The sequence below is a fragment of the Drosophila rhopaloa genome, unplaced genomic scaffold (assembly GCF_018152115.1).
Source record: "Drosophila rhopaloa isolate 14029-0021.01 unplaced genomic scaffold, ASM1815211v1 contig_115, whole genome shotgun sequence".
NCBI classification, from domain to species: domain Eukaryota; kingdom Metazoa; phylum Arthropoda; class Insecta; order Diptera; family Drosophilidae; genus Drosophila; species Drosophila rhopaloa.
Window position 1 is genome coordinate 13,739,885 of NW_025334990.1, and position 27,915 is coordinate 13,767,799.

The 27,915-nt window shown below is 44.9% G+C and overlaps 5 protein-coding genes and 6 non-coding genes across 13 annotated transcripts; 10 read left to right on the top strand and 1 right to left on the bottom strand.

The window, feature by feature from the left end:
* The first annotated feature begins 272 nt into the window (after positions 1-272).
* Positions 273-2,719, top strand: LOC108041371 (H/ACA ribonucleoprotein complex subunit 4). The gene is made up of 6 exons (XM_017119286.2): positions 273-402; positions 464-832; positions 907-1,158; positions 1,349-1,623; positions 1,850-2,263; positions 2,320-2,719. Exons 1-6 carry the CDS (start codon positions 390-392, stop codon positions 2,536-2,538), a joined length of 1,542 nt encoding a protein of 513 aa, XP_016974775.1. The 5' UTR covers positions 273-389; the 3' UTR covers positions 2,539-2,719.
* On the top strand, positions 1,655-1,793 carry LOC123037002. Its single transcript, XR_006417290.1, has one exon. It is a non-coding gene; the product is annotated as a small nucleolar RNA snoR639/H1 (small nucleolar RNA).
* Positions 2,720-2,840: 121 nt separating the features above from the next.
* LOC123037007 lies at positions 2,841-2,927 on the top strand. The gene has a single exon (XR_006417296.1). It is a non-coding gene; the product is annotated as a small nucleolar RNA Me28S-Gm1083 (small nucleolar RNA).
* Positions 2,928-3,095: 168 nt separating this feature from the next.
* On the top strand, positions 3,096-3,181 carry LOC123037010. Its single transcript, XR_006417299.1, has one exon. It is a non-coding gene; the product is annotated as a small nucleolar RNA Me28S-Gm1083 (small nucleolar RNA).
* A 158-nt stretch (positions 3,182-3,339) lies between these two features.
* LOC123037008 lies at positions 3,340-3,423 on the top strand. Its single transcript, XR_006417297.1, has one exon. It is a non-coding gene; the product is annotated as a small nucleolar RNA Me28S-Gm1083 (small nucleolar RNA).
* A 151-nt stretch (positions 3,424-3,574) lies between these two features.
* Positions 3,575-3,662, top strand: LOC123037006. The gene has a single exon (XR_006417294.1). It is a non-coding gene; the product is annotated as a small nucleolar RNA Me28S-Gm1083 (small nucleolar RNA).
* A 149-nt stretch (positions 3,663-3,811) lies between these two features.
* On the top strand, positions 3,812-3,897 carry LOC123037009. Its single transcript, XR_006417298.1, has one exon. It is a non-coding gene; the product is annotated as a small nucleolar RNA Me28S-Gm1083 (small nucleolar RNA).
* A 1,192-nt stretch (positions 3,898-5,089) lies between these two features.
* LOC108041357 lies at positions 5,090-14,136 on the top strand. 3 transcript variants are annotated; one of them, XM_017119265.2, is made up of 6 exons: positions 5,090-5,209; positions 6,795-8,142; positions 8,203-9,175; positions 9,239-9,405; positions 9,473-13,407; positions 13,471-14,136. In XM_017119265.2, exons 2-6 carry the CDS (start codon positions 6,796-6,798, stop codon positions 13,619-13,621), a joined length of 6,573 nt encoding a protein of 2,190 aa, XP_016974754.1. In that variant the 5' UTR covers positions 5,090-5,209; position 6,795; the 3' UTR covers positions 13,622-14,136. The 3 variants fall into 3 exon arrangements, with proteins under 3 accessions (XP_016974754.1, XP_016974753.1, XP_016974755.1); XM_017119264.2 differs by lacking the exon at positions 5,090-5,209 and adding an exon at positions 6,048-6,383; XM_017119266.2 differs by lacking the exon at positions 5,090-5,209 and adding an exon at positions 6,048-6,368.
* A 201-nt stretch (positions 14,137-14,337) lies between these two features.
* Positions 14,338-15,889, top strand: LOC108041359 (7-methylguanosine phosphate-specific 5'-nucleotidase). Its single transcript, XM_017119267.2, has 2 exons — positions 14,338-14,547; positions 14,629-15,889. Exon 2 carries the CDS (start codon positions 14,736-14,738, stop codon positions 15,690-15,692), a length of 957 nt encoding a protein of 318 aa, XP_016974756.1. The 5' UTR covers positions 14,338-14,547; positions 14,629-14,735; the 3' UTR covers positions 15,693-15,889.
* A 371-nt stretch (positions 15,890-16,260) lies between these two features.
* On the top strand, positions 16,261-20,667 carry LOC108041368 (ubiquitin-protein ligase E3C). Its single transcript, XM_017119280.2, has 8 exons — positions 16,261-16,879; positions 16,953-17,673; positions 17,731-18,142; positions 18,198-18,319; positions 18,379-19,143; positions 19,201-19,345; positions 19,403-20,102; positions 20,167-20,667. The coding sequence occupies exons 1-8, from the start codon at positions 16,544-16,546 to the stop codon at positions 20,332-20,334; spliced, it is 3,369 nt and encodes a 1,122-aa protein (XP_016974769.1). The 5' UTR covers positions 16,261-16,543; the 3' UTR covers positions 20,335-20,667.
* A 55-nt stretch (positions 20,668-20,722) lies between these two features.
* On the bottom strand, positions 20,723-27,284 carry LOC108041369 (lipase 3). Its single transcript, XM_017119281.2, has 4 exons — positions 26,632-27,284; positions 25,678-25,836; positions 21,533-21,617; positions 20,723-21,045 (listed from the first exon to the last, which is right to left on the bottom strand). Exons 1-4 carry the CDS (start codon positions 27,280-27,282, stop codon positions 20,723-20,725), a joined length of 1,218 nt encoding a protein of 405 aa, XP_016974770.1. The 5' UTR covers positions 27,283-27,284.
* Positions 27,285-27,915: the final 631 nt, after the last annotated feature.

Consider the following 27,915-nt stretch of genomic DNA (forward strand, 5'->3'; position numbering starts at 1 on the left):
GATTTTGCTTGGCTGTTAATATTTGATAATTGTTAGCTAATTTATTCATAATATAATTGCTCAACCGACTGAAAAATTACTTAGCATTAGCTTGTACAATTTTATCAAATTATTTTCAATAAAGAATAAAATATTTAAATTCGAACTACAATCTACAGCTTAATTTTAAAATTGGCGGTACGGCCTCTGTTAAGATAACAGATCTCATGTACATATCGATTACTGAATCTGATGCAGCCCTGGGTGATAGTATCGAAGTGCGATATCCAGACATCGCATACCTATCGATACCGCGCTCCACGTGTTTTCCCGTCCATTTTCTCGCAGCGCGCAACACGTGCGGAGGTTCCTCCGTGTATCAGTAGTTTTCCGAGACAAACGCAGATAAAATGGCCGACGTGGGTAAGTTCAAAAAGAGATGAATAAAAAGCAGACAGCAACTGTACGGATTATTTGCCTGCAGAGGTACGCAAGGAGAAGAAAAAGAAGAAGATCAAGGAGGAGCCTGTGGACGGCGATGACATTGGCACGCTGCAGAAGCAGGGCAACTTCCAGATCAAGCCCTCCTCCAAGATCGCGGAGCTGGACACCTCGCAATGGCCGCTCCTCCTCAAAAACTTCGACAAGCTGAACATCCGCTCCAACCACTATACTCCCTTGGCCCACGGATCTTCGCCACTAAACCGCGACATCAAGGAGTACATGAAGACGGGTTTCATTAACCTAGACAAGCCGTCGAACCCCAGCTCCCACGAGGTGGTGGCCTGGATCAAGAAGATCCTCAAGGTGGAGAAGACGGGCCACTCCGGCACACTGGATCCCAAAGTCACGGGTAAGTGAAAGCGCATGTTTTCCTCCCCCCAGCCAAACCTAACCTCAATGTGTGGCCGCGTGTTTTTCTGTCAGGTTGCCTGATTGTCTGCATCGACCGTGCCACCCGACTGGTCAAGTCCCAGCAGAGCGCTGGCAAGGAGTACGTGGCCATCTTCAAGCTTCACGGAGCTGTAGAGTCTGTGGCCAAGGTGCGTCAGGGTCTGGAGAAGCTTCGCGGCGCCCTCTTCCAGCGTCCTCCCCTCATCTCCGCCGTCAAACGCCAGCTGCGAGTGCGCACGGTCTACGACAGCAAGCTGTTAGACTACGATGAGAGTCGTAATATGGGTGAGTCTGGCTTTGTTTACCCAATCACATCCGGAGCTACTGCGTCGCTGCAGGATAAGTTTGTCTCGCAGGGATGCAGCTTGCTTAAGTTATTGAAACTCCAGTATTTGCCAACCCGCGCAAATGCACATTGTATATGTTAAAACATTATCTTTTTCTCTACTCCACTGCCGCCTACTCACGTGCTCAGGTGTTTTTTGGGTTAGTTGCGAGGCCGGCTCCTACATTCGTACCATGTGCGTCCATCTGGGTCTCGTCCTGGGCGTCGGTGGCCAGATGTTGGAGCTGCGGCGCGTCCGCTCGGGCATTCAGTCGGAGCGCGACGGCATGGTGACCATGCATGATGTTTTGGACGCCATGTGGCTGTACGAGAATCACAAGGACGAGTCTATGTTGCGACGCGTAATCAAGCCGCTGGAGGGTCTGCTGGTCAACCACAAGCGCATCATTATGAAGGACAGTTCGGTGAGTTGGGTTACTGGGCTTTTAAAGGCATACCCCATGATATTAAGCCGGCAGGTGCCTGCAATCCCCACGGGCATCTGTGACTTTGATTGGGAACAGTGACGCCGCCGATGTGTGTATGTTGGGCAGCGCTTTTCTCCGCGCGCTCGACAAAGAAATTTCGGACGACATCTCTTCTTTTTAAGATCCCATCTTGATAGCAAATAACCGTCCTGAAATTCTCCAGGTAAATGCCGTTTGTTATGGTGCCAAGATCACGTTGCCCGGTGTCCTGCGCTACGAGGATGGCATTGAAATTGATCAGGAGATCGTCATTTGCACCACCAAGGGCGAGGCTATCTGCCTGGCTATTGCTCTGATGACCACAGCAACCATGTCGTCCTGCGACCATGGAGTGGTGGCCAAGATTAAGCGTGTGATCATGGAGCGCGACACATATCCGCGCAAGTGGGGATTGGGCCCCAAGGCGTCGGCCAAAAAGGCGCTCATCGCCGCCGGCAAATTGGACAAATTCGGCCGGCCCAATGAGAACACACCAAAGGAGTGGCTGACCGGTTATGTGGATTACAATGCCAAGAAGCCTGCAGCGGCAGCTCCTCAAGAGACTGCTCCCACGAATGGCTCCAGTGAATCCAGCAAGGTAGTGTACTAGATATATTCCCTTTTGACAATCATTAACTGACTTTATCTATTCAGCGCAAGTTGAGCACCTCCAGTGTTGATACAACTACGCCCACAGCCTCCGATGAGACTCCTTCCAAGGACAAAAAGAAGAAGAAAAAGAAGCACAAGGGCGATGAGGAGGCACCAGCTGCCGAGGAGGATGCACCTGCCGATGCAGAGCCAGTAGAGAAGGAGAAGAAAAAGAAGAAGAAGAAGGATAAGGATAGGGACAGAGAAGAAGCTCAGGAATAGAAATCGAATGTTTCTATAGGATTAGGTTTTATAGAGAACTCTACGGTTTTTTGTAGAGACACCTACCAATTTGCTAGCTGTTAAGTTTAAGGAGTGTTTTTATGTGTAGAAGTGCATACAAATTACAAAATGCATTTAAGTGACATTCGCAATGCAATAAATTGTATATTTCATTGTAAAAGTTTTGTTAGTTTTTCAAGGTCTTAGTTCTCTTTAGCTTTACAGTTGGAAAGGCTTACTCCAATGGAAGGTGAGTTTAAAATGAAAAATTTGTAAGCTTATTTAAATGTAGCTGTCGTTTGCGTTATCTGATGAGCAATAACTTTCGCCCCTAGCTGAAAAATGAAACTTCTCATGTTGAATGCGATTGGTCTTACTGAAAATATAACGCAATAAAAGCCCATTTAAATTACTTCAGTTTTATAATTAACATTCGGCTTAAGAAATAATGAATAATTGTGTTTTATTCTTTGTAGCTTGGGAAACACTTCAAAGGACGACGTATGGATGCAAGTGAATATAAGGTAAGTTTCCATTTTAATAGACATTTTCAGTAATATTAATTCTGATGAGTATTAACTTTCGCCCCTATCTGAAATTGAAACTTCTCTTGTTGAATGCGATTGGTCTTACTGAAAAACTAAAAATCAAGAAATGCTTGTTGAATTTAACATTTTACACAAACTAATCAAAACTTTTATAAATATTTGCAGATCGACAGAATGAATACAATGAAAGTAGTCCCATCAGCAAGTGATGTAAAGGTAAGATGACATTTAAAACGTTTATTCTATATATGTATGTTTTATGATGAGCATTAACTTTCGCCCCTATCTGAAATTGAAACTTCTCTTGTTGAATGCGATTGGTCTTACTGAAAAACTAAAAATCAAGAAATGCTTGTTGATTTTTACATTTTAAACAAACTAATCAAAACTTTTATAAATATTTGCAGGTCAACACAATGAAGACAATGAAATTAATCCCATCAGCAAGGAAATTAAGGTAAGATGACATTTAAAACGTGTATTCAATATGTTTTATGATGAGCATTAACTTTCGCCCCTATCTGAAATTGAAACTTCTCATGTTGAATGCGAGATTGGTCTTACTGATATGTATGACAACTACAATAAATCCATATAATTTTCTACCCTACTTAATAAAATATTTTCCTTTAACTTACAGATTGGTTAGTCAAGGTTGATGCGATCATAATAGAGGACGGTTCTCAAGCAAGAGGTAAATATTGAACCATATAAAAATATTTCTTTTAAAAGTGATGAGCATTAACTTTCGCCCCTATCTGAAATTGAAACTTCTCTTGTTGAATGCGATTGGTCTTACTGAAATACATCACAATTAATATTAAATTAAATACTTGTTCTCCTATACTAAATAAATGTTTTTCTTAATTTTTAGGTTTAATCCCATGAAACGATAAGTTAGGATTCCGATTCCTACTTAAAAGGTAAATATAAAACTATAAAACTAATTGTATTGTGATAAACTTATGTTTATGTTTTAATTAAGTTAAATTTAAATTTGTTGACTTACGTTATACTAAATAACTTTTTAACTAAATCTGAATTACTCAAATACTATGATGAAAAACGAAAGCTGATTTATGTGGCATGATTTTCACATTAACCGCAACAAAACCCTACTCCAATAGGTCCTACTGAAATTTCGCTCAAAAATAATTCCTTTGCCCTATATAACAAACAATTAACTAACAATTGTATTTCTTTTGCTTTTTTAGTGTCCAAAGCATGTTGTTTTTATACCAAGGTAATTACAAATAATCACTTTAAAAAGTTTCTATTGAAAATGATGAAAAGAAAAAGCTGAACTATGTGGCATGATTTTCACATTAACCGCAACAAATCCTACTCCAATAGGTCCTACTGATTATTTTCATCAGAAACAAAATGAATTTTTCTATCACTAGCAAAAACTAATTTATGACGTTTTCTTTTAATTTTAGTCGCTGATGTCTTCCCCGCTGATTTGGTTAAAATGATAAGATTCACAACATATTCCATTCCAAATCTTTATTTTCCAGGTACAGTACTTACAAAATACCCTATCCTATTTTTACTTGCGAAGAAAATAAAAGTAAACAAAAAACATGTGACATTTCTTTAATGGGATTAGGTCATGCGTGTTTTTAACCTAAAAACTCAGCTAAAATCTTTGGCGAGCCTGTTTGGGCGGGCAATCATCTGCCAGGGGTGCAAAAAGGCGCAAATCGTGAGCGAGGCGTCCGTTGGCTTGAAAACTTAAATATGCTTGCATGTGTGTGTGTCGAAACGAGGTTTATCACTGATCCTCGATTTTATACACACCTATAGTGCTTTAATTCAATATACAAACATAAACACGTTTTCTGTGACCTTAAAATAGCAGAGTGAAGGTTTTCTTTTGCCTGACCAGCCCTGCGTTCCATTCCACTATCCCTTGGCGCCCTGCCTATCGGACGCCATTTTTGATTAATCGCAGTATATTTGTCTGTCACTATTTGTGTATGTATTCGGCTATGCTTTTTTTCGCCGCGTCGTCAACCAGAGCTGTCGGTTTATTGTGAAAATAAATTCAACAATTGCGACGCGGTTACGGATTTTCAAGTGCCGACGAACTAACTGGCTGTTACTAGTCACTTTAAGAACAGGTACGTGGTCGTAAATTGGTTTTTAATTGCGGTGCATAAGGACATTGCCGGTAAAGGAATTTTTGTGCGGAGTATAGAGGGTGCTTTCAAGTGACGCATGCGATCGGTTGTGTATGTATCCATTGCGACGCCATGTTGGATTTTCACTTTGAGGTTATTGATTAGTTTGCACCTAGAGGATGTCGTTAATTTTAAAATTTAATCAATTATGTAGGAAAATTAGTGAAACGCAAGTAATGAGAGGAAAATCATATTTAGTATAATTTGGGTGTGGAAAGTTTGGTAACTTGATCGAGTTTACAGGAGGTATTTTTGGCACATGTTCTAATGCAGAATTTACTTTTTCGTTATGTAATAAACAAATCTGTCTCTTATTATATTGATTAGTTTGGTATGTTCTTTGTTTGGTAAAATGTTCTAGTTCTGAATAGTTTTGAGCATTTAAAAATAGAGTTGTCTATTTCTTAATAAATAATAATTTCCCTGTTTTAACTTATAAACATAATTAGTATATTTTAATGTTATTTGAAAACTATCTATTCAAATAACACGTGCCTTTTAGGCTTCTTCGATCTTTATACGGATCTGACATCTTAAACATTTGTGCTCTCACGAAAACAGTCCTTCGCATCTTTAGTGTTGTAAAACCAGGACATTATCCCAAAGTTCTCTCCCTGTCTTCTTCCTGCATTTTTACATAACAAATTTATCGGTATCGAAAGGCGCACGTGCGTGCCACCCCCCTCACCCACTCACACTTGCGGAAGCAACAACAACAGCCGCTAGTCCATTGCCATGTGTTCCTGGGAAATGCCTGAAAGTGTACTGCAGCCAGGGCTCACACACACACTCGCAAGCACGCATGTGGCTGTGACGCTGAGTCGGAATCCGGATTATTTTGTGATCTGATCGCAAATTTGAAGCACAGTCTTTAGTTCACCCTGCTGCTAAAAAAAGTGTCACTTGCAGATGGAATAAATATTGTGCTCAGGCGCAATGCATTTCGTCAATCGTTTGCAGTCAGCATAAGTGCGGAAAATCAGAGTCTCAAAATGTTTTGATTGTGCTCTTCGCATCGCGTGTTTGATTGTGTGGGTGTGCGGGAAAAGGCGCTAAACGAACACCAACAATCGTGGTTATACCGTTTCTGTGATACTGGGTCTGTTTGTAAAAAGTGCGTAATAAATATTCCCGAAAAATGCTCGTTAATATGTCTAATAAATTAGTTATATTGCCATCATGGGCAGCCTCTATTTTGCCTAGAGCTCTGTTTAACCTGTGTGTGTATCTGCTGTTTTTGTCGGCAGTGTGGCCCAATAAATTTGCAATTTGTAAACATTTAACCATTTATACCCAGTATAAAGTCCAAAATTAGAGTAATTCACTCGCAAAGAATCACTAATTCAAATTTTAAAATGTAGTTTTGTAGATTTGTAGTGCTGGAAAAAGTGATCAGTACATTTTCCGGCCAGTGTCGCCAACGCCACATTATTTTCCAGGGCTATTAAGCACTGGAAATCATCCTGATTTTTGAGGTTAAAGTTTTTCCAACGTGTAATAATGATTTTTCTCTGCTTTCTCGCAGCATGACTTACGAACTGCCGCCAATTGTATTAAAGGGCAAAGAACTGACCAAATACCGCCATCTGAAGCGCAAATATCCCGTCTCCAAGGCCTTTCTGCATCGCAACTGGTGGAATGTTAAGAGGTTTATAGTCTACGCCCTCAGTCCCCGCTGCGTGATCAGGAATTATGCCTGGCGCCGGAGGCGAGGCCATCGCGTCCGGATTGTGCGGCGTGTTCGCATCCTGCTCTTCGATCCGCGGATCAAGCGGATGATCAAGCGACGCCTGCAAAACGTGCGTCAGTGGTCCAAGACCTTAGTAAGTCACTACAAAAAGATGGGCAGGATCGAGGAGTACGAGGAGACTGAGGTGTACAGTGTGGCCGAACCCCTGGCCGCCGAGGAGCTTTCGAAGCAGATGAAGCAGCAACTGGAGCTCCTTAAAACGGGCAAGAGGAGCCTCTCTCTTATAGAAGACACCAATCTCAGTGGGGAGGTCCCGTCGAAAAGGCCAAAGAAGCAGAGTGAGGTTACCCACGTGACGCCCAATGAAGACGCCGATGATCAGCAAGATTCAGACTTTGGCCCCTCCAAGAGGGCTGCCGAAAGAACGCCAACGAAGTCACCCGCACAAACAGCCGCTTTGGAGGATGCTCCAACCCCTGCAACACCCAGTAAGGAGCAGAGCGGCCAGACCAGCACCTGCTCCAGCGCCGAAAAGCCGGACAAAGTGGAAAAGGCCGGTGGAAGCAAGTTCCTGGACATGCTCATCAGCAAGGTGCGCGTAAAAAACTTTGCGCGGGAGGACAACATGCCTTCGGAATCCTTTGCAGCTCAATCCTTCGTGTCCGAGGATGAGGGAAGTGAGGACTTCGTGGGCTTTGACGAGAGTGTCCACCAGCCGGGCATGCTCCTCACGCCGCTGGTCCCCATCAACTGCAAGACCCAGGAGGGGAACTCGGCCTTCGTTAGCGAAACGTTGGACGCATATATGCGGGAACACCACATCAACGACGACGAAAAGGACGACAAGGACAAGTTGCTCGAGCCAATGGGACACGATGGCCAGGTCACCTCGCACAGCATGCCGCCGATGATGGATATGCCAGCCGTTCCGGAAGCACTGCAGCGCTTGCGAACGGTGGCGGAGAGGCGGCAGTATCTCCAGCGCTGCAAGAACCACAAGATGGGAATCATCAACAACGAGGCCAATATATACAGGGAGTTGCAGCGTAAGCAGCGCCAGCGAAAGGTGAAGGTGGGGGCCATGCAGGGTCTGCAGGCGCCCTCTTCTCAGATGCCCTTCACCCGCCAGGGCTGGCAGGCAGCCAGTTACGTGGCCACCGAGAACTCCAACTACTACTATCAGGTACGTTGCTCAAAAGGGGTTTAACTTGGATTTTTGCTAATAATCTTTTGCTTATTTCAGGTAATCCAGGTGGATGGAGAGATGGTCCGTCTTCCAGGCGCCCAAGGCAATAATCTTAAGCGCGAGAAAAGCCCGTATTTGAGCAGACTAACTAATAAAGAAGAGAACGAACTGAAGTGCAGCGGCCAGTGCTTAGATGCGCGCATCTGCAGGGAGCTTAAGGTGATTCCCACAAAAGTGGGTCCACCGAGAAACCCAAAAATCCTTAACCAGTTCCCGCTGCCCGCCATTTTTCGCCCCTGCCCACTGTCGAAGAAACCGTTTCAGAGACCACTGGACGATGATACGGCCGCGTTGCTTCTCGCCGGAGGAAGCATGGCGGTGGTTAGCATGCCAAACGTGCAGCTGGATGTAATGCCCCAGCTGGGCCGTCCACTCGACGAGATTGCCAAACGGTATCTGCAGCACATCCTGCCCCATCACGACATAACGCGCGAGTGGGCCGAGTTCAGTGTGTCCACGCTGCAGACGCCACCCTCCTGCATGAAGGATGCCGAAGAGCAGGCTGCTCAAACGCCAGCCGGTCGCCGGAAGAGTTTCACCTTCGTCATTCCCTATCTCAACGATCGGAATCACATTCTTGTGCGGCGCGTGGTGGATCGATCGGAGGAGTTGGACGAAAGCTTTAATGAGGTGCCCGAAAAGCTCCAGGAGTTCACTTTCCGGGAGGAGCTGCCATCTAAACCGGATGTCGATATTCTAGCCTGTGCAGACATGATCAACGACATGATTAACACTGTGGCAATTAGCTGCAGCGAAAACAGTTTTATAAGAGAGGATCCGGATACGTTAAATAACAGTGCTTCACAGAGCAAATCGTCTGATCTAAGTCCCTCAAAGGAGGAGACAGGCAAGGATGCGGCTAAGCTTGGCGGCAAAACAAAGCGACTGCCCAACAAGCAAAAGCGCCTGGCCAGCGAGCTCAGGCGATTGAATGCCACAATCATAGACGCTGCTGCCAGGAACGCAGATGGTGAGTTGGTCAGGTCAACATATCTGTAATAAGATTGTAATCCATGATTTGTTTCCCTTTCAGCCAACAAACCCTGCATTAAGGATCACTGCCAATTGGGCTGCCTGTGCGCCAGCTTGGCAGGTACAGAATTACCTGTACGGGATCACTGCGGAAGGGCAGAGTGTGTCCTAAATTGTCGTTGCCTGGGTGCGGAGAAGGGTCGCGTCATGCGGGTGGAGGCAGCAGATGTAATATTAATAAATGACTATTGTCTAAGCTTTCTGTTTTATTAATTTTTTTGTTTGTATAATTCAGGGACGAGGAATTTCCAACGAGGATGCGTTTAATTTGCGTCGGAAGGCCACTGCGAGGCTAGCCAAGATGGAGAAGGATTTCACCTCCACATTGGTGCTTACCGACAACGAAACGCTGTTGATTAATGAGTCGCAGGGCGACAAAAAGCGACGCTGCACAAAGGCCCCCAAGCGCTACGAGGATTTCGATGACACCATGTTTGACGAGGAGGAAAAAGATGTGGTATCACCCACCTCGAAAAAGCAAAAGAAGATTGCTGCCGCCGCTGCGGCTGCCGCAACGGCCGCTGCTGTCGCTGCTGCTGCTGCAGCTGCCAGTGCCAAGATAGCTGCTCCTGCTCTAAGCGAACCGTGCTCGGTGAAGGATACGGATTTGGCCAAGTTAAAGCATTGCTTTGTGGGGCTCCGTCGCTTGCCAGACATTGATAACCTGGCAACCTTCTGCATGACCCACCAACTGTATAAGTGCTTCTGTGGCGGAGACTCACCTGATGGAAAGCCCGTCGTGATCGAGAAGGAGCAGTGGAACGCGCCTGTGACCCACTTCAATCCAGAACTGGCCACCAGGGCTCACTACAGCTTTGAGCGACCGCCGGAGGAGATGCCAGTGAAAAAGAAGGGCAAGGAAAAGAAACCCAAGGTAAAATTGGAGCAGAAAGCGATCGAAGAAGATCCAAAGCCAAACACCTTTGAAGAGGAGTGTTCTCCTTCCAAGACTGAACCCAAAGAAGAGCCGAAAGTACCTCCTTCCCTATTTAATGATGAGTCTCCTCTACAAAGATCCATTGAGTTGGATACAATCTTCAGCTATTTCCGATCGCGACCTCATATCTGCCGGCGAGCCATTTCTGTTCCAAAGAACTCCTACCAGCGCCTAAACAAACGGCGTGCGGAGCGAGTCCGTCAGCACTCGGCCCGCCAAGAGACTCCAGAAACGATAGAGCTTCTCAAGACTCGTATGCAGGGTGCCATTACCTACTACCGCAAGGAACTCGATCGGCAACGGAAGCGGGAGCAGAGCAAGAAGTCCGCTAACGCCCCTGTCATAGAGGTGCGTGATGATTCCGATGGAAGCGAGGTAAGCAGCCGAAAGAGAAGTGGAAAACCTGCAAAGGCAACGACTTCAAGCAAGCGCATGAAGCTCAAGTCGGATACGCCCTCGCCGCCGGAGGAGGACAATAAGTTGGACATTCAAGTGCCCCGCATTGCCGCCTGCTACTCCCTTAATTCCGCATCCGTGGATGTCCTGGGGTCTGGAATGGCAAACGCCGCCGCCGCAGCTGCCGCTGTAACTGGAGCGGCACACAGTTCCGCCGAGACGGATTCTCCCAACTTCCGGTCTTTCTACAACGAAGTGGTCAAAAACATGAACACCCTGGTCAGCAAAAAGATGCAGGACATTGACCTGGCCCTACAACGCGAGAGCAAGATCATCCCGGCCCCCAACGAAGAGATCCTTTGCATCATTAAGTGGACCAATTTCCTGGCCGCCTTTGAATCGGGTTTTGTGTTCATTTGGGACGTCCAAATGAAGACCCACAGCTTTCTGGCAGCCACCACCGCCAATTTGATGCCCTCGGTGTGCGGCGCAATCGGAGTGGTGAATACAATGTTTGCTCCAGATCCACAGGCACTGCCTCTAATGGCTCGGATGCTGATGAATTCCACGCGGAATGAAAACACCAACCGTCTTGCCGTGGTTATGCAAGGCAGGAAGAGCTTTTGGCTCGTCAAGGGATTCCTGCGACATATGGAAGGCAATGCCTGCACGAAGCCCACACCGACGACTCATCCGCTGCTAACCAAGAAGATCAATGTGTTGTGCTCGCTACTGGTGAAGCAGCGCATTAGGGAACACCAGAAGAAACTACACAGCGGCGGAGGATCACCCTCTGAAGTCTCCGATAGTCCGGCCGCAGATGTTGCTGCACCAACTTCGCTGCTTGCTAAGCAACGCCCTCGGGAGCATCAGAAAAGGCCTAAGAACGAAGAAGCGGCCGTCAGTACTACTTCGCTAGAGAGTTCGTCAGCTGGGGAGTTCACCTCTTCGGTTCCTTTATCTAGTGCGGTGCCTGCTTCTGCTGTTAGTTCTGGAACAGCTGGTCCTTCTGTCGGTGACGCCAATAGTTTATCACCCGGTACTAAATCTAAAAGCAGCGCCTCCGGAATCCGTAGCAATATCGAGTTTCGGAAAGTTAACCACTGCGATGTAGATGAACTCCAAATACCCGAATTGCACAAGACCGACCACCGTTGGGTGGTGCTCGACATCTTCGATGACTTTTCGCATATCTTCGTGCCCGCCTTCGGGGACATGATCTCGCTGACCAGGATCCACAAAGTGATGAAGGTGGCCGAGGACACTCAAAAGGTTGTAAAGCTGCAGTTCTTCCCCAATGCGCCATACGACGCCTTCGTGACGCCATCGTCCAAGAAGAAGATCTACTTTGGACCGTTGAGCCTGGACATGCCGCCGCCAGTGCTGGTTTTGCTGCAAAGCGTTGACCGAAAGATGATGCTGCGTGAAGTATACCAGCGAGAGCACTCTATTCCCGTTCAGCGCAATCGACGGAGTATGGCCCTCTGGGTGTTGCATGTGAACGGACAGGTGCACTTTGAGATTGACATGGAGTCGACGGCTAAACTGGCGGCACAACAGAAGGATTCTACGGCGATTTCTGGACTCAATGTTGTGAAAATACCGTCCCAGTTATCTGTGGAAATAGAAAAAAATGATGAGACGGTATCACCGGTGGTAATTATCGACAGTGATGAGGAAGACGATGATGCGGATAATCAACTAGTAATCGATGAGCAGGAGGACCAGCAGCTGGTGACGGAGATTAAGCAGGAACAACTGTCTCGTACAAACTTCACAATTCAGACTTTGCCCACTAGTGGCGCATTGCAGATCACTACCTCGGATTTGGTAGCTCCGACCACACGTCCAACCAAAGATGTGACCACTTGCCAACTGACTGGGGGTTTCATGCCGTTCATTGCGAATGTACCCGCCAAGAATGGAGAAATGCCACCCACCACCCAATACCTGACTCCCCAAGTGCAGGTAACTACGTCGGCAAGCGTTCCCGAGACTACCTCGCCCAGTTCCTCCACCAATTCCCCAGCAGCCAAATTCAGCCGTTTCTCGGTGGCGCACAACAAGATCAACGAGTCGCTGCAGGAGCTGCTGAGCAGTGGGAACACTGTAACTCCTGGTGGCATAACTATCACCAAGCTGGAAAGCAAGGACAAGAAACTGCCAAACGAAGCCGTTCAGATTGGCAGCAAGCGCAGCGTAACCGGGGTTGCTAAACAAGTGTCCAAGGCGATACCAGTACCGGGTACAGTTTTTTCAGTCGGACATGTCATTAGACCATTGGCAAATCCTAATCTGAAAGGCATTCAGCCCATACGACCCGCAGCTGCGGGAACGAACGCCGGTGTTAAGTTGTATCCCAGACCATCCATTGTCGCCAGCAAGCGGCAATCCGTGCCGGGAAATGCTAAACCGGCGGTGCCGACGACGTCCCGTCAATCCCTGCCAGCCAAGGTGACAATTGCCAGTGATAAGCCATCTCCAGTGTGCGCCACTAAGCTGCCAGTGTTGGCTGAGCCCCCTGTACGCGTATCCCTGCCAGTTAAACCTTCAACATCCGGCAATCAGCTGTCGTCTCGTCAATCTCTCCCAGCAAAAGTAGCTGCCAAACCCGTTGCATCAGCTCGACCGGAACCGGTGGCATCGGCTCCCCAGAAGGCAGCCAACGCTCCGGCAAATCAGCAGGGAAACGAAGACTGCTGCTACGGAATCATGGGCGCTAAGGGATTGCCGCGCTTTCGCGTCAAAGTCCAGGGCTCTGTATTTATGGTCAAGATACCCGAAAATGGAGTGCAGCGCTTCAAGACTTTCGGAGCAGCCGCCAGCTTTCTCAATCGGTGAGTGCATGCGAAACCGTTTTCCACAGTCTAGATGCTAATTAAAGTATTCCTTATTTACAGCCACTTGTCTGAGAAGCCGAAATTCAAGATGCACTTGCCGGCACAGTGGAAGTTCCTGCCCTTGGAGCGTTCGCCCATCAAACAGAATAGCACCTCAAATGTGCCATCTAAAAATCAGCAGCCCCCGGCTGCCATCCTAATCGAAGATTGAAGCGTTCTTCTTAGTTGCCCATCACATTTAAACTACGCTTATTTCACCGAAAAGTTTTATAAGGCAGCTCACACGTGCACTCCCGCTTTTTCGGATACATATTAAATATGTAAACTGTTTAGGTTGTAGGTAGACTTATAGATTAACACCATTTAATGTTCTTATTGAGTTTGATTATGGTTACACAATTTTAAAATTTACATAAACGTATTAGCGGCGACTGCAACAGAGTCAATGCGAACATTTAATAAATTTAAGCTGTTCCGGAGGATTATGTAGATCTTATAAGATATTATATTATGTACTATAATTAATTCAAAAACGTAGCGCCAATTGTTTGTTGGAAAGGCTGTTTAATTTTTGTATATTCTGCTGCATAATTTCAAAATTTTGGTAATTGCGCAGCATAAGTTCTGAAGTTTGTATTCTTAAGCTAAAAACTTTTTAAATATACTTTAAAGACAAAAAAAGTTTTAATTATTGTTAGTCGTAGAATAAAAAGAATGCAGAAAGAATGGTATTAAATATTTTAATTTTTTTCACAAATTCGGTTTACATAGGCAAAATACTTTGTAATAGAACAGTAGGTACAGCATATCTTTTAGTCAGGAATGAGAAATTAAATATTTCAGAAGTATGAATGGCGAATTTTGATAATTTGGCGCGCTTATCAGCTGTTTCCCGTCCCGATTCCAATTCGTTCTGCCAGCGAACAGCTGTTATTACCACCAATGCGGTCCGATTGAAAAGGGGTAAAGGAAAACGTATTTTAAAACTAAAACCAATATTTACGCAGCTCGTTGCTTATTGTTTTTGGACATAATTTATATAAATAAAAAGCTAGTCATATCAGAGCTTTGATAGTCAGCTGATAACAGCGAACGCAACACAAGGTGCAACAACAATTGGCAAAACAATCGACCAAGGTCAGCCTTAGATATAGAACCACAAATACAGACGATCAGCAATATAAGCGCTACTAAATCGCTTGCCTAAACAATTTGCAGATATCGCAGGCAAAAGCTCGATCGATTCCGATTCCCCAGACCCCAGATATTCAGCCACCGTGATCAGGGGAAGACCTCTGAGCTGCTGGACGAGAAGACTACTGAAGATGGGCTGTGACGAAAAGCGAGAGCCCGCCGGCGGAAAACTCCTGGTTGGGGACATTTCGGCGCTGACGAGGGACCACTGCCGCATGCGTTATCCGGCGAAAGTGGAGCGCATCATCAATGAATTCGTCATGGGCGGACCTGAACGGATGCAGGTTGTCTCCGACTTCGACTACACCATCACCAAGCAACGCACGGAAGACGGAGGAGCAGTGCCCTCCAGTTTTGGTATTTTTAATGCCTGCAAATCGCTGCCGGAGAACTTCAAGGAGGAGACGGACAAGTTGTACCACAAGTACAGGCCCATCGAAATAGATCCGCACATGCCAATAGCCGAGAAGGTGCAGTACATGATCGAGTGGTGGACCAAATCGGGGGAACTGACCAGCGGCTTCCCCTTTGACCAGTCGGAAATAGATCAGATAGCCAGCAAATACAAACATGCGCTACGTGACCGAACCCACGAGTTCTTCGGGGACCTGCAGCGTCTAGGCATTCCCACGCTGGTCTTTTCCGCTGGACTGGGCAACTCGGTGGTCTCCGTTCTGCGCCAGGCCAACGTAATGCATCCGAATGTGAAGGTGGTATCCAACTTCCTGCAGTTTAAAGATGGTTTGCTGGATGGCTTTCAGCAGCCAATGATTCACACCTTTAACAAGAACGAAACCGTGCTTGATGGCAATGATTACTACGACCTGGTGCACACCAGGGACCACATCATCGTCATGGGCGACTCCATTGGGGACGCGGACATGGCTTCCGGGGTGCCAGCCTCCTCACACATCTTGAAGATCGGTTTCCTTTTCGATCATGTAGAAGCCAACATGGAAAAGTATATGGACACTTTTGATATCGTTCTCGTGGACGACCAGACCATGGATGTGCCCAGGACGCTGCTCGCCCTCATCGAGAAGCAGCACCAGCTGAACCTGCAGGCTGGCAAGCAGAGCTCGCTTTAATTCCCGAAGGCAGAAGAGCTCAGTCTGAAATGTACTCGTAGCAACTCCCGCTCTCTCATTAGCAGGCAAGTTGCTAACTGAAAACAACAGAAGCTACTAATTAGGTGGTTTAGGCTAACCATTTTACTCATCGTAACGAATGAATGTATATTTCATGTTTTCAAATCATATTAAAGACAATGTTGTGCTTTGCAAGAGAGGCTGGTCTTTGATTTAATTGGATAGTTTTTATCAGAATAAATATTTTTTATGTTAGAGGAACTAGCTGAGTATCACAACATTTATGAGATATGCTCTTTTTTTAGCTTTGTCATAAAATCATAAGCATTAAATCTTAAATAATAAAAAAAAACTTAATTTCATTTAATTGAATTTTGACTTTGGAAACCGTGCTTTAAAATAAAAGATAAAATGATGATTAAAAAGGCTTACATTTCCAACAGTCGATTTCACCACAACAAAAATTCTAGAATTTTCAAATGGAAACCTATCGAAACTGAAATCGGGAAGGCCCCTTTGACTAGGGATGGACGACGTGCCAGTCATTCCAGTCCAGTGATGGCCTAGCTGTCGATAAGTTGCTATCGAAATATACAAGAGAAATATACAAATCATTTGCAAATTAAGGTTTTACGCATTTTAAATTCGAAAGTATCGGGAGGGAAAGCGTGCAAAGCAATAGATTTTTATTCGGGGAGCAAGTGCACGACAGCCACCGCGGAATCACAGTATTTCGCCCGCCCCCGGAGCCTGGTGAAGAATGTGGAGGAGGGCTGACTAAGTGAGTGGAAGCAAAAGGCTGGTGGATTCATACCGATCCGAGTCACTAAAAAACTCAAAACCGCCGCGTCATGTTCGGATTCGACGGAGAGTATCGCCGAAGACCGGTGCAAAGTCTGGGTGGAGCCTCGCACACCTGCGACCGGGACACCGTGATCAGAAAGGCCGCCCAAGAGCGCCAGAAGCGCAACGAGCTGCGCCAGAAGGAAAACGGTGCGGTTGTTCTGCAGTCCTACGCCCGCTCCTTCATCCACCGACAGCGGCGAAAGCGGGCGGAGCGGGAAGCCTTCGATAGCTACTTGTTAGCCCACAAGGATCGCATCACGGAGGACGAGAGCCTGACCTTCCTTTTGCGGCGTCTGAACTTCTTTTACAGCAGTCGGGAGGCCAAGGATGGCGAGCGATTGGTAAGGTTGCCATGACTTATTCTTAACCTTTTTAATTAATTTAATTTTAAATGATTCCCCCAATTTTCCACAGATCGAGGTCTGTCAGCAGATCCTACGACAGCCAGCTCGCCTGATACGGCATTCTTCTCTCGACTCTACGTGGCTTTTGAGGCTCTGTAAGCTGCTGGACACGTGCTTGCTACAGCTGAGTCAGTCGCACACGGCCCAGGCCATTCCCTTGCGTATGCTGGAGACCTTCACCACCGTATCCTCTGTCCAGCGCTATGTGGAGGATGAGGCTATGCTGTTCCAGTATCTGGAGCGCGTCTTTGGCTTTATGATTGCCCGTAACTACTTTCTTCGACTGCGACGGCTGCTGGATGACAAGTGCCCGCCCTTGGATGGAGAGACCTTGCATGCTCCGAGTCCGCTAGCAGAAGCTCTGCTCCAGCTACTACTGCGTCCTCTGGCGGTGGCTAAGCGGGCCTCTGCTGGGGGCCAGTTGTCGCCCATGTCGCTGGCCGTCTGTCACAACTTCATCCGGGACATTCTTGCCACGGCACACACGGATCCGCTGCGGTACTTTCTGCTACCATGCTTTGCGCAAAACGCGGATTTTCCCTTTGACTTGCTGATGCGCTCACTCTTCGACGCTCTGGAATCGGTTGGGCCAGCGGAGTCGGAGAGCACGTCCAGTCGGCGCAGCTTCCTTTTTCACGGAGCAGAAACGGGCCAGAAGGCCAAGCGCTTTGACTCGCTGTTCTCTTCCTATCTACTCAACTCCCTCCTGGTGCTCGATCGCAGGCAGTTGGGTGAGTTTTTAACGGATGAACTCTAATAAGCAATAATTAATCCTTTTCCTATATCAGCCTCCCTGCAGCAAACCTCCCTGTTGGTCGTCTATGTGCGCCTCATCGCCGAAATGATGCCCAACATTCTGCAGCTGCCCAAGTCCACGCTGCGCGGCCATGCTAATGCCCCTCATCGTCACAGGGACAGCGATGATGAGTCCGAGGACTCGGAAGAGGAGGAAGAGGAACTGCCATCGGCTCGCACATTGGACTATGATATGGAACAGGCTTGCCGAGCCAGCAACGAACTGACTGTCAAGGAGCGCGACTGTCTGTTGGAGTCCATTGCCATACTGAATGAAACGGAGCGGGTGGACTTCATTGTCCAGCAACTGGATCCGCACATCGATAACAGTCAGCTCATCTATGCGCTCTGCGAGATTTGTCACAACCTGATGATCTACAACAAGCATGCGGTCTTTGAATACAAGTGAGATGCCCTAACATAAATTGCCTTTTCAATATCTTATCTATGACCCTTTTAGATTGCTGTATACGTTGGCTTTTACTCCTAAGTTCATACGCGCTGTGTGGTTTAAGTTGGCTGCAGAGTCCACCCAAATGGGCTTCTCTGCTCCACTAACCCTTATTTCCAAGGGCGTTGTGCGTGAGTGTCACTTGAAACAATATAATTACCCCTTTTCTAAGTCGATTTTTCTTTCACAGCCAAACCACAAGGAGTGGATCGAACTATTCCTCTCTTGGCCACCTTTTGCATGCTTTTCGGTAGGCTACTGCCCACCCTCCATGATGTGGAGTTTGGGGAGAACAAGCTGTTGCTGCAGGTCCACTCCACCATTAACCATGTCCGACTCATGCCCTTTTCTATTGCGGAAATTGTACAAATGTCCAAGACACTGAAGGATATTAGTATGGGCCTTGTGGAGCTGGCATTTCCAGAGACTCGCAGCAATTTGGCCAACTACCGGAGTGTCCTGGGTCACACGGAGGCCGACGACAAGAAGTTGCGGCATCAGAAGCAAATCTGGGCCAACCTGCTCAATGTGGTCGTCTTTGTGCTCAACCAGATTCACACACGCGACTTGCGTTTAGGCTTTTGCCCGGAGGCACACTGGACCGTAACCCGGTTGGACCTGCCGCTGGACAGACCTACAGATCTACCGCTGACCCATAGCAGTCGTCTGCGGGGAATTCGACCCTTCCAGCCCATACGGGACTTTACTCGAGAAGATTTCGAGAACGGGCCGCCCATGTCAACCAAGCAGATTCGCTCCATAACCATTCTGCGCGAGATTCCCTTTGTCGTGGCTTTTAACAAGCGGGTGAGCATTCTGCAAGGTTTGGTGGCGGCCAACAAGATGCGGGTGCAAGGCAATCTGCAAGCCTTTCTCCAGGGTCCTTCAGTTATGATCACAGTGAGGCGGTCTCATCTTTACGAAGATGCATATGACAAGTTGCGTCCTGAAAATGGTAGGTGTTATTTCCAATACCTACACTACTTAATATTAAAAATTGTTTTAATTTTAGAACCGGATCTGCGCTTTAAGTTCCGCATACAGTTCGTTTCCTCGCTGGGACTGGATGAGGCTGGCATCGATGGCGGTGGTGTTTTCCGCGAGTTCCTTTCGGAACTGATCAAAACTTCCTTTGATCCAAATCGTGGCTTCTTTATGTAAGTGTTATCAAAATATTTAAGGTACCAGGCTAATCTTTTCATTTCCTTAACAAGGGTAACCACGGACAACAAGCTTTATCCCAATCCTAATGTAGCCGATCTCTTCGAAGACTATGAGAAGCACTACTACTTCATTGGTCGCATCCTGGGCAAGTCTATATATGAAAACCTGCTGGTGGAGCTGCCATTGGCCGAGTTCTTCCTCACTAAGTTAGCTGGCAAATACTCGGATGTGGACATCCATCAGTTAGCCTCCTTGGATCCGGAGCTGTACCGCAATCTGCTGTACTTGAAGGACTATACAGGCGATGTTAGTGAATTGAACTTGGACTTCACCGTGGCAAGTAGTTCACTGGGCCAGACACAAATTGTCGAGCTGAAGCCGCAGGGCCAGAGCATTCCGGTGACCAACTCGAATCGCATTGAGTACCTGCAACTGATAGCCGACTACAAGCTCAACGTGCAGATACGTCGTCACTGCAACGCCTTCCGCAAGGGTCTGTCCAACGTCCTGCCCATCGAATGGCTGTACATGTTCAGCAACAAAGAGCTGCAAATACTCATTTCGGGAGCCGAGATACCAATTGACCTGGAGGATCTTAAGAAACACTGCAAATACGGCGGTGAATTTACTCCGGAACACCCTTCGATTGTTGCATTTTGGGAGGCTCTGGAAGGTTTCGATGATCTGCAGCGCAGGCAGCTGCTTAAATTCGTCACCAGCTGCTCCAGGCCACCATTACTGGGCTTTAAGGTTGGTATTGAATAGTGCATTAGGCATACCTATGTTATTTATTCAATTTGCGTTTCTTTAACAGGACCTGGACCCACCATTCTTTATCCAAAATGCTGGAGACATGGAACGGCTGCCCACGGCCAGCACCTGCACGAATCTGCTTAAGCTTCCCCCCTTCAACAATGTGGAACAAATGCGTGAAAAGCTGCTTTATGCCATTCAGTCCGGCGCAGGCTTTGAACTCAGCTAATCTGTCAATCCTCAAAAACCTCCAAACATATCCAAAAATCACAGCCCCCAGAAAGGAATAACAAAGTCCCATACAAGTTACCCACCTGGCAGAGAAAAAGGATCGCAGGACGGCTGGTCAGAAGGCAGGCAAACTATTCCAGTTAATTTACAACCAATGTACATTTTGATTAACGTAATTGCTTAGTGTAAAGTATGAAGCTTATGAGGTCTGTTTATCCAAGTTTTCTTTGTAGTTCGTTTGAGTTTGTTTTTCGTATAACAAAATATAAATGTAAATCAAAGCGAGCTAAGAATATTTCAATAAAGGGCAAGCGTTGTCAGTCCGCACGTTTGATGGAACTTATTTATTGTGAGATACCCCAGTATGTATCCATGTTCATTAATCATCAGGTGCCTGGAAGCGCCACCGATACCGCGTCCAACTGCCATGCCTGTTGAATAATTCGTTCGTATACCAGCTGTGGCGCTGAGAGGGCGAAAAGAAAGTCAATGTGATTATAGCCGGGCACCTGATACATCTGCGTAATGCTGTTCCGCAGTTCGCTGACCAGGCGCTGCACATCCGCCTGACTGGACAGTGCATCCCGGTTGCCATGAAAGATCTGCAGCTGCAGGCGAACATTGGCCAACTGATATGAGGGGGGCGTGGACTGACCATATCGCAGCGCATTCAGTCTGGGCGAGCGGTAGTCATACTGCTGGAATTGGCCTGCGGACGAAACATAATACCCATCAATGGTAATCTCACCGCCTCCAAGTTTATCCCCTCTACTAGGGGGTGGCATGCGCAGGGCAAAATCAGGAAAACTGGTAAAAAATTTTCCACAGTTTTATCTTTAAAAGACTTAAAGATTTAAATGTGGCCCTTAGTTTGTTTTAATATTATAGTAATGATAATACAACCTTAAACCTTTTAATGAATTTATTTTATAATTTATTAAATATTATTGAAGTTTTTGGAATTTTTATTGATTAGTAATAGTTGTTTTCATACATTTTAACTATTCATAACTTTGACAAAGTAGAAATGGTTGGGGTTCGAAAGAGGTTTAGTTTACTACTGATTGCTGATATTAAAAATAATAATATAGGAGTCAAAACCATACTTGTGAAATTATCAAATATCTTTAAGAGCTTCCATTATCGTTCTGATTTATCCCAGTGCATTAGAGCATAAGTCTGTTGGCCGGACTTACCGCTATTAATGAGCTGCCCGAAATGTTGCAGCTGGCCCCGCGAAATGCCCGCCGGCGTCGTCTCCAGGATGCGTGGCAAGATGTTCTGGCGACGGAACAGAGGAAGGCCATTTTGTTAGGCTTAAACTCCCGAAACGTTTAAATTTTATGAGCAGCGGCCGGAAACAGGACCTCACCTCTCCCCTCCACTCCTCTCTCACCGTCCTGACCAATCATGTGTGTATCGGTGTGTGTGTTCAGGCTGCTATTTCCGTTTCATTGCGACACAAAGCATTTGCGGAAGTGCACACAGGCACATACACACGGCCACTCACACATGAGCGGGCACAGGAGCGAGGTCTCGGGCCAAAAGACCAAGAGGTCCTTGCTTTGATCCTGCGGCCGGGGGAGCGGAGCTGAATTTATATTGCGAGTATTTGTTTTGAAATTAGCTGCTTATTCGCCTCAGCCCCTGATTAAGGTAAAAGCAATGGGCTTTTCAGTTTTATATTGAGATTGAGATTGATATTGATATTGCTATCGCCCTAGGCTGCTGATTGAAATTGCCAACAGATTTGAAAAGCCGGGAGGATGTAGACAAAATAAAGTAGTTTCTAAAGAAAATATTGATGTAAGGATAAGCAGTTTCTGCCCCTCTTTAGGCATATATACATTCATTGGCCTTTTGATGTTTTTATATTAAGTGGAAAATAAGTTTAGCTGTATCAAAGAAATTCTATCTTTTCTTGGTGCTTTACTTTTTCTTTGCTTTGTATAATTGCTTTATATAATTTCTTAAATAAGCTATTTAAATCTATTCTTACTATTTCTGTGTATATTTGTACGTCAGTTAAATTCTGTCGATTTTAAATTAAACAAGAAAGGAAAGCTAACTTCGGGCGGAGCCGAAGTTGATATACCCTTGCAGAATACTCTGTAAATTATATTCTCCAAAATTATTCATATGATGCATTTTTAATACTCATAAAAAATCCCAACTTCCTAACTTTAAAAACACCAAAGTTATGGCATTTCCAATCGTTCAGTTATATGGCAACTATAAGATATAGTCGGCCGATCCTTATGAAATTTGGTATGTCGGATTGATTGGCCAAAAATAAAACCCATAGAAAATCCCAACTTCTTATCTTTAAAAACACCAAAGTAATGGCACTTCCGATCAATCAGTTATATGGCAGCTATAAGATATAGTCAGCCGATCCTTATGAAATTCGGTATGTCGGATTGATTGGCCAAAAATAAAACCCATAGAAAGTCCCAACTTCTTATCTTTAAAAACACCAAAGTTATGGCTTTTCCGATCGTTCAGTTATATGGCAGCTATATGATATAGTCGCCCGATCCGGCTCGTTCCGACTTATATACTACCTGCAATAGAAAGACAACTTTTGGGAAAGTTTCGAGCAGATAGCTTTAAAACTGAGGGACTAGTTTGCGTAGAAACGGACGGACAGACGGACAGACTGACAGACGGACAGACGGACGGACAGACGGACGGACAGACGAACGGACAGACGGACGGACAGACGGACAGACGGACATGGCTAGATCGACTCTCCTGGTGATGCTGATCAAGAATATATATACTTTATAGGGTCGGAAATGTCTCCTTCACTGCGTTGCAAACTTTTGACTGAAATTATAATACCCTCTGCAAGGATATAAAAATTTTATTAGCAAGAAAATCATTTATTTTTTTAACGACTTTGTAAATTTACCGTATGGATTACCTAAATAAGAACATATTTATTTTCATCATTAAAATAAAAAATTTCTTTTGTTGATTTCAAACTAAATGGGACTTATGGTCTTAAACTATTTAATTGCTATGTTTTTTCGAAATCTCGTTTTAAAATTCCAAATAAATCCGAGAAGCCCTGTTTAAACACAATATCTGCATAAAAAACTGTTCACTTTTTGCCGATGTGCTGATGTTTGTCATTTTTTTTGGGAGATGTCGCTACGACTCTTCAGTTATAGAATTTTATGTAAATCGCCCCGACTTTAAATTGCCATGACAAGCCATTGAAACGTTGCATGCGTCCTGCGGCGACATATTTTTTTTGTTTTGATGTTTATTTGATTTTCCGCCTGGCCGTTGCATTTCCCCATTTTTTCTCAGTTTTGTTTCCTTTTTGCAGCCAGCCAGCAACTTGTGGCAAATACTGGCAATTTTGTGCCGCCAGCTTGTTTGTGTTTCCCCGAGTTTTTCTTTTCGTTTCGCTTCCTTTGCATTTATTTTTCTTACATTTGGTGTTTTTTTTTGTATTTCAGCTCGAATCTTATTCGACGCAGTGCAGTTTTCCAAGAGTGTTGAACTTTGCGAGGGTCGTGGGCGGGGTTTCAGGGGTTACTAAATATGCACAAATATTTATTCGGACTTCTATCTGTGTGGTGTGGCATGTTCGGCAGTTGTCACAAGTATCGCCTCGCTCCATTTGCTCAAGCTCGGCGTCTTTTCACTGTATTTGCTTAACAATTTTTCGCTGCTGGTTCTGGTTTGTTGACTTTTTTATGGGAGTTATGACTTTTTGTATAGATTCGACTCTTGTGTCAAGTGGCAGTAGCTCTGAGAATTTGTTATTTACTTGCATCCGTTGGCATTGCGAGTTAAACATTTGCATTGGAAACTACAGTTTGTAACTAAATTTTGCAACTATTTTTTTCTAAGGAATTTTAAAATCGGAGTATATATGAATGCTTTGAATTTCAATATAATCCAAAAATGTTAATACATTTTTTATCATTTACCACTTTTTAGGATTCATTTTTATATGTCTTTATTTTTTTAAAGAATTTTATTTTCGTTTGCATATTCCGCTTTAGAGTTAACTTAAAACAATGCATTTCTATGTCCATTTCTCACTTAACCCTTGGATTATTCAGCGCTTGAAATGCTTATTTATGGCCGCATATGTAAAAAGATTTAAGAACTCTATCCACGAGAACTTTCTAACCTTTTTTTTGTGCTCTCTATGCAACTATAAAAAGTCCAAATACAGTTTCGGCATCACAGTGTCCAGGGCCGCAGCCAATTGGGCAAAGCCCCCCACTTTAATAACTTACAAGCGGCACTTGGCGCCAGGGCCTGACCCCCAAAACCCGTCCCCCAAAACATCCAAACACCCAAACTAACTCACTTCAGATGGTAAGCCTTTTGAGCACGCGCCCCGAAACACTCCGAACACACAGATAAGCCATAAAGTTTTTTCTTTCGTTACACGAACGCGATTTATTTGCCATATTTCACGGCAAAACAAAATTTAAATGTACCGTGTGCGCGGGAAACAAAAAGTGTTTAAGGCAGCGTGGCGTATACGTAATGTGTGTTATACTCTAGTTAGCCGCCAGCTGGAGTGGCATTTTGTGGGTGGTGGGGGAAAAGTTTAGAGCACCTTTTGGTTGCACATTACTACAGGAATTTTGCCTTCTCTAAAGTCTGTTTGGGAAATGCCCTTAATATATTTTATTCTATCTATTAAAAATGAAACAAAATTTTAGTAAAACTCCTACACAAAAGCTTTTTTTGTTACCTATGTTTATTACTTTAGAGAATAATAAGTGACTTTTCGGTAATTTGAGTAATATTATTTAAGTGTAAGCTGGGATGTACAATTTTACTTTTTATAAGTTTTGTAAAATTTTTAAGCTGTTTTCTTTTTAAAAAAGTTTGAAAACAATGCTAAGTAGCTTTCAATTTTAATTATAACACTGATAGGCCTTTTCGAATATTAATTTTAAGTGGTTTCAGGGCTTTATATATTCCTGAAAATGGGCAAGTTAAACGCTGCCACCAATTAACCCCTTTGGTCCGGTATTTCTCCCCCTCTGACTATCCCCCCTCTTATCCACATCCACAATAGTTCTGGCCTGACTTTCAACCAGGAAGCTTTGCCCGGCAGAAGCAGCTCGTTTACGCATTTAAATTCAAATAACTTTTATTACCGAAACTAAGGCCTCCACCCTTTTTCCCCACCCCCCTTTTCCGCGTATGTTTGCCTGTTTCCGGGAGTTTTTGCGGGGGCGGGGGGGAAAACGCTGGGCTCACTCCAGAGTGCAATAAAAACTTTTGCATACAACAAGAAAAAAAGTTTTCGGGGCGCTTTGTTGGCTAAATTATGGCCCGCATATATAATCGTACTCACACGATCCAATGGATAGTCGCTGAAGCCCACATAAAGGGAGGTGAAGAGGGTGCAGAGGGCGTAGGTGGGCCGGGAGGCGGTGCAGAAGAACTGCCCGCCCACCTGGGTCAGCGCCGTCGCCGGCAGCAGTTCGTGGAGGCCAAGTTTATTGAGCAGCAGCTGCACGGAGGAAAGGCCATCAGTTCCATATGCTCATACAAATATGTCTTTAACTTTGGGTAAGTTTGGTTACAATTAAAAGAAATACAATTATATCAAAATCATTTTCCTTTGATTACTCTATCGAGTTAAAAGATAAGTATCAAAAATTGAAATCAAATAATTCGATTTAAATAATAAATGGATTTTCAATAACTTAATCAAAAAAACTTATCTGGCTCTCAGTTAAATCAATAAAACTTGAGCGTAAATTCATTAATAAAGCCCTGTCATTAAACTAAGTCAGGATTAAACTAAGTCACTATTTTTAAATTGTTTATTTAAGTTAACATTTAAAAAAACATTTTTGATTAAATAAATTTTATTTATTGTATAATAATTGTATTTAACTTTTTCTGCATTGTGCATTTAAGGTCTAAAATATTTTTTGTTAATATAACAAATAGAAATTTAATTAATCAGTTTAATTTAATATGTTTAAAATAGTTGTTTAAACAAATGTGAATTTAAGTAGTTTACTTTGCTTACTTCAAAAGCTTCAATGTAGTTACAAATTAAAAAAAGTATACTTTTATCATCACATTTATCATTTTTATCGCATGTATCACCACAAAAATTGAATTTGAAAATGTTTTAATGGAAGTTTTTGTTTAAATGTAAAGGATTAAGTGCTTTTTGCATATGAAAAATAAAAAATGTTTTAATCTTTTTAAGTGAACCCTTTTTTTCGAGTGACAAGAGCTTATCACTTGTCCCGCACCAAAGGCTCTTCCCAATCCCATCAAGTATACGCACCGTGACCGCGGAACTGTCGCTGGCCAACAAACGCAGTGGCGGACTACTCAGATGCTTGAGAAAGGCCACCGGCGCCATCAGAGCCGCATTGGCGAACCGCGCATTATACTCCGGCCGTTGTGAGAGCAACACCAGCAGCACCGTGGTCCCCTGCGAATGGCCGACGTAGTGCACCTGCCGGCGGTTCGTCCTCGCCAGCACGTAATCCACGATGGCGGGCAGGTCGTAGATGCCAATCTCGTGCCAACTGAACTGCCAGAAGCGGGCGTCACTTGTCGGCAGACTGCGATGCCCGCGGGAATGGGTTGTGCCCCTGGCATTTCCCAGCCAGACATCAAAGCAACGAGCATGCAGTTCCAAGGCCAAGGATCTGCCCCTTCCGCCCGCCACGAAATCTGCGGCGGATCCGAGGAGGCCGTGCATCAGGACAAAGGGACGCAACTGCTGGGGACACCGGTCATTTCGGGGAGCGGGAATCCGGTGGAGACTTAATCTATAACCGTCGGCGGTCTCTACGCGATGCACTTGACACTCGAGTTGCTGCCGGTGAATCGCCTGGCAAACGGAATCGATCAGCGATGACGAACTTTGACCCCCGATCAAGGCAATCCAACAGATCATCACTATGCACAACACCAGGCCAAAACTCATATTGTTCGAGTGTTTAGAGTGCAGTCTTTAAGACATGATTGTTGCCACGTGACGTGCGAATGGATACTGCGGCTATCGGTGCATTCGCTTTCGGTTTTTGTGTTTGCGTATACGCAATGTGGGCCAAGAAAGGGGCTTGGTTCGCCGGGGGTTCGCACTCTGAATGGGAGCTATAAGTAAACACATTTTCAACTTTTGTTGACTGACAATTGATGACAACTACGTAGGTGGCCTAGAAACGTTAAAATATGCAGTAACTCTTATTTCTAGAATATTTAAGTATCTACTTTGATTTTAAATATTCTGTATTGTTTAGTACCCAAACTAAGACCTTAAATTATGTGTATTATATTGTATTAAGTATTGAGTTTGTGTAATCTTTTTAATAATAATATTTACGTACGTATATTTGTTAATATAAAAATCATTTTGAATAGAGTCTGCTTACTCTATATATATATATAATTAAATTAAATGGAAACTACCAATACTGTTTATTACCAATCTGAATAATTGATCAAATTATCAACTCGGCACCCTTATGTTCTAATTAGCTGGATTAATTTACTCCCAGCTTTTCGCCGATTTGGCGGTATGTTGTTGCTATGACAGCGGTGAACTGAAGAGCGCCAA